This window comes from Carlito syrichta, unplaced genomic scaffold (genome assembly GCF_000164805.1).
Source record: "Carlito syrichta isolate Samal-C Ts95f unplaced genomic scaffold, Tarsius_syrichta-2.0.1 Scaffold309100, whole genome shotgun sequence".
Taxonomy (NCBI): Eukaryota; Metazoa; Chordata; class Mammalia; order Primates; family Tarsiidae; genus Carlito; species Carlito syrichta.
The window spans coordinates 219,638-227,802 of record NW_007253196.1 but is presented as its reverse complement, the minus strand read 5'-3'; the positions used below and the strand labels follow the sequence as shown (position 1 = coordinate 227,802).

Genomic DNA, 8,165 nt, shown 5'->3' with positions numbered 1-8,165 from the left:
AGAGGATTGCCTGAGCTCAGGGGTTTGAGACCAGCCTGGGCAACTTGGCAAGACCTCATTTCTACAATAAATAAAAAATTAGCTAGGTGTGGTAGCATGCCTGTAGTTCAGCTACTCAATAAATCAAAATAAAAAAATAAACCAGGCACAGCAGCACATGCCTGTAATTCCAGCCACTGGGAAGGCTGAGGCGGAAGGATCCCCTGAGCCCAACAGGTAAAGGCTGCAGTGGTCATCAGTGTGCCACTGCACTCCAGCCTGGGTGACAGAGTGAGATTCCAACTCAAAAAAAAAAGTTATCAGGCCAATCAAGACATATGCACAAGATAAATGCAGCCTGTGAGCCAGTGGTTCTTCTCTACTCTACGTCTCCACCCATGTCATCTCACCATTCCCCACTGCTCTATTTCCTTACTTGAGCACCAAAACTTAATCTCCTTCCATTTTCCATGGACCCCCTTCCACACACCCTCCACATATACCTAAGGTCATATTACACATTTTGCCATTCCAGGGACCTACGCCAAGTTCTGTAATGTTTCAGCGTTCCTGCATGTACTGTTCCTATTTTTATTCATTGAGTCAACAAATGTTCTACTGATCAGCCAAGCCATCCCAGCACTGCTCTTGGTGCTGGGAACATAACTTTAACATCAGAAGCAAAGTTCTGGCACTCACAGAGTTTTGTTTTGTTTTGTTTAGAAAGCAGGATTTATTGAGAGGATAGAGAAGCTCCTACAGCGGGAGGAGACCCAAAGGGATTGCCCCCATAGAGCTTACATTCAAGTTACAGAGATGATTAGTCAAATAATCACACAAAGAGACAAATGTGAAATGTGGTGAATTAGGAAGGAACTACGAAAGCAATTAACAAAGGGAGCCGCCGGGCTCAGTGCCTCAGCCTGTAATCCCGTGCTTTGGGAGGCTGAGGTGAGTGGATTGCCTGAGCCTGTGGGTTCGAGACCCGCCTGGGCAACTTGGAGAGACCTAATCTCTACAATAAATCAAAAAAATTAGCCGGGTGTGGCAGTGTGCGCCTGTAGTTCCAGCTACTTGGAAGGCTGAGGCGGAAGGATCGCCAGAGCCCAGCAGGTCAAGGCTGCGGTGGCCAGAAGCAGCCTCTGCACTCCAGTCTGGGTGACAGAGTGAGACTCCAACTCAACAACAAAAAACAAAGGGAGCCAAGTTGACCTGACCTAGGGGTTTGGGAAGGCTTCTCTGAAGAAGTGACATTTGACTACACTTGAAGGATGAGCAAGAATTACAACAGCTAAAGAAAAGAGGTGGAGCTAGGAGGGGCTAGATTTGGGGGAGGAGAGTAATGACTGGAGTTCTGGGCTAAGTAACCAGAATGTGTGCAGTCTAGAGGAGGCAGGAGTCTGACCTGTCTGAGGAACTGAAAAAGGCCAGAGTTACTGAACACCAGAACCATGGAGGAGGATGGCATGAGAAGAGGTAAGAAAGCCAGCTAGTGCTGAGTGCAATGGCACCTGAAGTTTCAACTACTTAGGAGGCTGAGGTGGGAGGATAGCTTGTAGACACCCAGACTGGAGTGCAGTGGCCGCTCCAGGCCACCGCAGCCTCGACCTGCTGGGCTCCGGCGATCCTTCCTCCTCAGCCTTCCCAGTAGCTGGAACTACAGGCGCGCGCTACCACGCCTGGCTAGTTTTTGATTTATTGTAGAGATGAGGTCTTGCCAAGTTGCCCGGACAGATCTCAACCCCGCGGGCTCAGGCAATCCACTCACCTCGGCCTCCCAAAGCGTGGGATTACAGGCTGAGCCACCAAGCCTGGCGATTTGCAATATTTATGAGGTAAACAACAGCAGGACTTGAGAATGGTCTGTACTGAGAGGCCGAGGTAAGTGGACTGCCTGAGCCCATGGGTTTGAGACCAGCCAGGGCAATTTAGCGAGACCTCACCTCTACTAGAAAACAAAACTTAGCCGGGTGCGGTAGTGCGGACCTATAGTTTAGCTATTTGGAAGACTGAGGTGGAAGGATTGCCTGAGCCCAGGAGGTTGATGCTGGAGTGGATCTGAGTGTGCCACTGCACTCCAACCTGGGCAATGGAGTGAGACCCCAACTCAAAAAAACAGAAAAGGAGAAAAAAAAGAATGGTTTATACATGTAAGGCAGAGTGGTAAGGCAGTGTAGGGAAGTCAGAACCATTTTTCGACTTCCAGCTTATGCAGTCAGTAAAGGGTGCTATTCCCTAAGATAAGGGCACCAAGGAGGAGCAAGTTGGTGGCGAAGGAAAAGGGCAGAGTGGGAGTTTATTTTGCAGCTATTTATTCAGTTAGTATACATTTCTAGAATGATGAATCTGTTCCAGCCTCTGTCTCTACAAAGACAGAAATGGTTCCTGCCCACAAGCAGCTCACTTTCTGGTTAGCAGAACAGGCAGCAAAAAGATGATTAGAATCCAAACATCACACAGGCTTCAGTGTCTGTGGATTCAAACAAAGCAACATGGACACTAATTATCCCGAATTCTGGTTCTTGCCCCTGCAAAGTCTCCTTCAAGTGCTTCTTCTGGCTGTCAGACAAAGCAGAAGAGCCACAGGCACTGGGCCCATCAGCCCTGCTTGGACATCCTCTGCCCCTACCCTCTGCCCCTACCAAAAGTGCCTACTGTGGGAATGCCTAGTGACCCCATGGGCAGGGCTGGGACTGTAACGAGGCAGGCAAAAGGGCAGGCCTAAAGTGAGCACCTCCTTAGGTTGTGCTGGCCCCGTGCTCCTCTCACCCTCACTGAAACAAGCCTGGAAGGAGGGACAGCTCCATGTTAGACCATCTGGGCTGGAGCAGCACTGCTAGTGCCTGTGGTGTGAGTTCCACTGGGGACTTGAGTTTGGGGGCCTCAGAGACATCCAAACAAGGATGTTGGGGATGTAATTGGCCTTCTGGATTTGGAACTCAGAAGTGGAGCTAGGGATCTAAATTCCAGCTCTGTGAATGTGGCAGAGGGAGTAGAGGCTCTGCTGAACTCCCAACATTTAAATGCCCTGTCTCCTCTCCATCTGGCCACTCCCTGAAGACCCAGTTCTCCTAACTCACCTCAGCAATTGGCCATCACTCCTTCCAGTACATTCCCACAGCACTCTGTGTCGTCCTCTATCACAACACTTTTCATGCCACACGGTAATTTGGTTCACTGTCTCCTTCACTAAACAGTGAGTTCCTGCAGAGCAGGGACTCTTATTTAATGTTGAATTTCTATCTGCCTGACACCTTCCCTCTTCCTCCACATATTTGGCACCAAGTAGGTACTTACATTGAACTACATTCTTGGAAAAGAAACTCTCCTGCCTAGGGCTTGAGCCCTTTCTCTCCTGGGAACTGGCTGCAGGGAAGGTAGGCAGGGCATCCAGATTCCCCATCCATGGAGATCACACCAGGCGTCTGCCAGGCAAACTTCAGTTCCTCCAGCCACTCCAATAGGGATTCCTGTGCAGGTGAAAGTGAAAGTCTTGGCTGGGCTCGGTGGCTCAGCCTGTAATCCCAGCACTTTGGGACACCAAGGCCAGTGGGTTGCCTGAGCCTGCGGGTTCGACACCCTCCTGGGTAACTTGGTGAGACTTCGTCTCTACAACAAATAAGTTAGCCAGGTGTGGTAGCGTGTGCCTGTAGTTCCGGCTACTTGGATGAGTGAGGCAGAAGGATTGGTGGTACCCAGTGGGTTGAAGCTGGAGGTGGCCATGAGTGTGCCACTGCACTCCAGCCTGAGTGACAGAGTGAGACTCCAACTCAAAAAAAAAGAAAGTGAAAGTCTGAAGTGACTCAATAAATAGGTAGTAATAATAACAATGGCTGCTATAGTTTATCAAGCACCCACTAATTGCCAGCCTCTGTGCCAAGTGCTTTACAGACACTGTCTCTGTTAACCCCAAAAGGCCTGAGATAGGCATTGTTATTTCTTCTGCTTATCAATAAGGAGGAAGCAGTTTGAGCAAGTGTGATGGTGAATTTTAGATGTCAATTTGACTGGATTAAGGAACACCTAGAGAACTGGTAAAGTACTATTTCTGGTTGTATCTGTGTGTTTTCAGAGGAGACTGGTCTGTGAGTTGGGGGACTGAGTGGTGCAGATCCAGCCTCAAAGTGGAAAGCTACCAATCCAATGGGCTGGGACCCCAGAGTGAACAAAAAAAGCAGAAGAAAAAGGATTTCCTCACTCCCTTCTGGAGCTGAGATTCTCTTCTTCTCCTGTCCTTGGACATCAGAACTCCAGGCTCTACAGTCTTTGGACTTGAGGACCTCCACCAGTGGCCCCTAGGTTCTCAGATCTTCAGTCTCTGAGAATGACACCATTGGCTTCTCTGGTTCTGAGGCTCTCAGATTTAGAATGAGCCACACTACTGGCGCTCCATGGTCTCCAGCTTGCAGAGGACCTGTAATGGGAATTCTCAGCCTCCATAAATGTGTGAGCCAAGTCCCCTAATAAATCCCCTCTCATATACCTGTATCTATCGATTTTTTATTCCATCTCTCTAAAGAACACTGACTAATGCAGCAAAGTTAAGTAATGTGCTCAATCACCCAGTGGGTAAGAGGCAGAGCCAACCTTACGCCACCTGACTCAATAAGCTCCCCCACTGCTGCTGCATCCTACACCTTAGACACTTGATTAAGGGAGGAAACAGGGTAGAAGAAACTTCGTCTTTTTGGTAACTTCCCCCCAAAAAACAAGTCTAGCTCTATTCAGTGAAAATGATGCAGATCAAAGAGTAGGGCTTTCATATCCACAGTCATCATAAAGCACCTAAAAATCTTCATTAGGCACTAAAGGGTATCATAATTATTACGTCTGCTAATAAGCTCTACAGTCAGGAAGTTTACAGTGGCATTTGTTAATGTTCACAACAAGACTTCAAGGTAGATTGTCATTATCCCACATTATAGAAGAAACTAAAGTTCAGAGAGGTTGTGGTTTTCCTAAAGACACACAGCGAGGACAAGGCATTGCTGGGTTTGAATCAGTCTGTCTCACTTCAAAGTCAGTCTTTTCACAAGACCATTCAGACGAACCTGGGGCAACATACTGGGGTCAACACAAAATAAACTCCAGACTTCTAGGTTTTCAGGGCATTAATTACTCCTTCCTGCCCCAGGTAGGAGCCCCCAAATGGAAGCCCACTGCATCACTTACCTGGCACATACACTGTAGCCGTAACAACTCAGTACCCTCGAAGATTACCATTAGGGTTCCCACCAGGAAGAAGCACTCACTTCCCTCTCATTCTACTATCAGAGAAAGGAAGTAAAGGTCTGGGGATTTTTTCCTTTTCTTTTCTTTTCTTTTGAGTCAGAGTCTCACTTTGTCACCCAGGCTGGAGTGCGATCCTTCCACCTCATCCTTCCAAGTAGCTGAAACTACAGGCGTGTGCTACCACGCCTGGCTTATTTTTTGATTTGTTGCAGAGACAAGGTCTCACCAAGTTTCCCAGGCTGGTCTCGAACCCCTGAGCTCAGGCAATCCTCTCACCTTGGCCTCCCAAAGTGCTGGGATCACAGGCTAGAGCCATCGCGCCCAGCCTTTGTTTTCCTTTTTGTATTTTTTTTCTTAATTGTACATAGCTAAGGTATACAACATTATGTTTCAATGTACATATGCAATGGCTGTTAGTTCTAGCCTAAAGTTCACAGACACCACTCTCCAGCTCCTTCTCAGACAAGTCTTTATCAAAGTTTTATTAGCCTTGGCTCAAGGTACCTCTGTTTGGGCATCTCATTACAGAGCAAGGACACTTGGGTCATTTGTAACACCACCACTCAAGCAGGATTTTCAAGGACAACAGTAGAAACGAGTTGCAGGGGAACTATAAATCCTTTCCTGCCCCTTTTCCCCTCCTCATGCAGTTGTTCTTTCAACTCACCTATTCCTTCAAGTCCGAAACGGAATTACTTCTGTTCCCTGAACACATCTCTCACATTCTCATCTTTGCTCATTTATTCCACTTCCTTTTGCCTGGAACTCATTCTCACCGGGTCAAAATCTATCTTCTGCTTTGAATTCCAGTAGTACTTAATTTTCAATTATATTTTGGAACTTGTCACATTTCATTCATTACAATTATTTTTTAAAATTGTTTTCCCTATTTGACTACCTGAGGACAAGAGTCACTTCTTGTGACCTCCAAGTAATGTACTGCACCAGACACTGGAGATTAAACATACATTTTTTTTTTTTTTTTTTTTGAATTGGAGTTTCACTTCAAAGCCCAGACTGGAGTGCAGTGGCCACTCCCGGCCACAGCAGCCTCCACCTGCTGGGGCTCCAGCGATCCTTCCACCTCAGCCTTCCGAGTAGCTGGAATTACCTACAACGCCCGGCTGATTTTTGATTTATTGTAAAGATGAGGTCTCGCCAAGTTGCCCAGGTGGGTCTCGAACCCACGGGCTCAGGCAATCCACTCACCTCGGCCTCCCAAAGCGCGGGATTACAGGCTGAGCCACCGAGCCCGGCCCGTACATATTTTTATGTAATGATATATTCTTTTTATATATTTCATAATTTATGGAGATATTTGTGTTTTGTTTTCTCTGCCGTGGGTCATTTGGTAAATTATCTCCACTATTCCCAAGAAGGGCTTTACATTCCCTAGTTGAAGGATTTTAAGTTTCAGATTCAAAAATCAACAGTTTCCAGACACCCAGAAGACAATTTCCAGAGACATTTTAGAAAAATGTAGGCTCATGAGAACCGATCCAGAAAGAAATAGAGATGGCAGTGCTTTAAATGGGAGAAGCAAAAATCTGTGGAGGAAGGGAAAGTTAGAGACGGCATTAGGTTTCTGATAGTTCATGGGACAGTAGAGACCTTAGGTTCTATTTGCATATGACACCCTTGGATATGGAGAATGCTGTGGGAGACTTGTTATCTTGGCCTTGCAAGCAGTAGCTGGGACCTCAGGGCCTTGCAAGCAGTAGCAAGTCTGGAATGACCCAGTGTGAAGGGCCCAACAGAGGCAGAACTAGCATTCACATCAGGAGCCATCCTAATGATGCAAACAACGCAGCCTGAGGTCCTGGCCTCTACCCCACATTTTTGCATAAGAAACACTTAAGTCAGCAGAAAGCAGTAGAATATGTAAAGTGAGCTAAAATACTGCTACTTCAAAGACTTCTCAGACCAACAACGTCTAGCGTTTTAGAACCTACTATACTGTAAACCTTGGGATAAGACTTCTTGGATTCCTTGCTGCCTGGAGCCCTGTTCTTCGCTAGACTTTAGGTCTCCAGTCTGAAGCTTCCCTTAGTTCAAGTAGCCTTCAGTCCTGCCACCGAGGCGTCCTTCTTCAATTTCTCCCTCTAGGTTTCCCTTCCCCATCTGCCCCACTCGACTCCGTCCCTCTCCCCTGGCCTTTCCCTCTTCCCCTTCCTGTTTAACAGGCAGTCTCTCTCTCTCTCTCTCCCCCTCCCTCCTGCCTACCTGCCCGTGTACCCCACGCAGCTCTCCTTTCATTTTCTTACTTGGGTGCCCGCGACCCCCAACCCATTGAGCACAGCCTCCCTCGTCGGCTTAGCCGTTGATGAGGGCGTGGACCCGCGAGTAACAGGTCTCCCGCCCCAGACTCCGCGGGCCCGCGCGCAGACAAAGACATTCCACAGCCCCCGCCCCCTCCGCGCACCCGGCCAGAAGGGGGAGGAGACACGTGTCCCGCTAGCGCCATGTCACGTGGAAAAGAAAACGAACGGAGCCAGCGGCAGCCTACGCATGCGCACCAAGCTGTGGCTGAGCGGCCGCGGAGGGAAAAGGAGAACGGGGAAGCGACTTCTTCGGGCGCTGCGACTGTGCGCAGGCGCCGTGGCCCGACTGGGGACTTTGTTCTCCGCGGAGAAACCCAAGGGCGGTGCCGGTGGCTGGCTGCGCACGCGCGGCGCCTCACTTCCGGTGATCTCTCTCGCTGGGTCGCTCGGGTCGGCTTCGGTCGCTGTCGCTCTCGCTCTCCCACCCCCGCCAACCGCCGCTCGGGCCTCTGTCGCCGCCGCGTCGCTTTCTCGCTCCCTCGATCGCACATCCTCCCCGATGCAGCGCCGGGACGACCCCGCCGCGCGCATGAGCCGGTCCTCGGGCCGCAGCGGCTCCATGGACCCCTCAGGTGCCCACCCCTCGGTGCGTCAGACGCCGTCTCGGCAGCCACCGCTGCCTCACCGGTCCCG

The 8,165-nt window shown here is 49.3% G+C and overlaps 1 protein-coding gene and 1 long non-coding RNA gene across 2 annotated transcripts in view; one reads left to right on the top strand and one right to left on the bottom strand.

Annotated features, from left to right (window-relative positions):
* Nucleotides 1-2,293: 2,293 nt before the first annotated feature.
* Nucleotides 2,294-6,032, bottom strand: LOC103269181. Its single transcript, XR_504863.2, has 3 exons — nt 5,879-6,032; nt 3,277-3,449; nt 2,294-2,449 (listed from the first exon to the last, which is right to left on the bottom strand). It is a non-coding gene; the product is annotated as an uncharacterized LOC103269181 (long non-coding RNA).
* Nucleotides 6,033-7,734: 1,702 nt separating this feature from the next.
* The window catches only part of KHDRBS1 (KH RNA binding domain containing, signal transduction associated 1), a 27,486-nt gene continuing 27,055 nt past the window's right edge, over nt 7,735-8,165 (top strand). The window contains 1 exon segment of the mRNA XM_021716945.1: nt 7,735-8,165. Within this exon segment, the coding sequence (XP_021572620.1) occupies nt 8,032-8,165 (134 nt within the window). The 5' untranslated portion in view covers nt 7,735-8,031.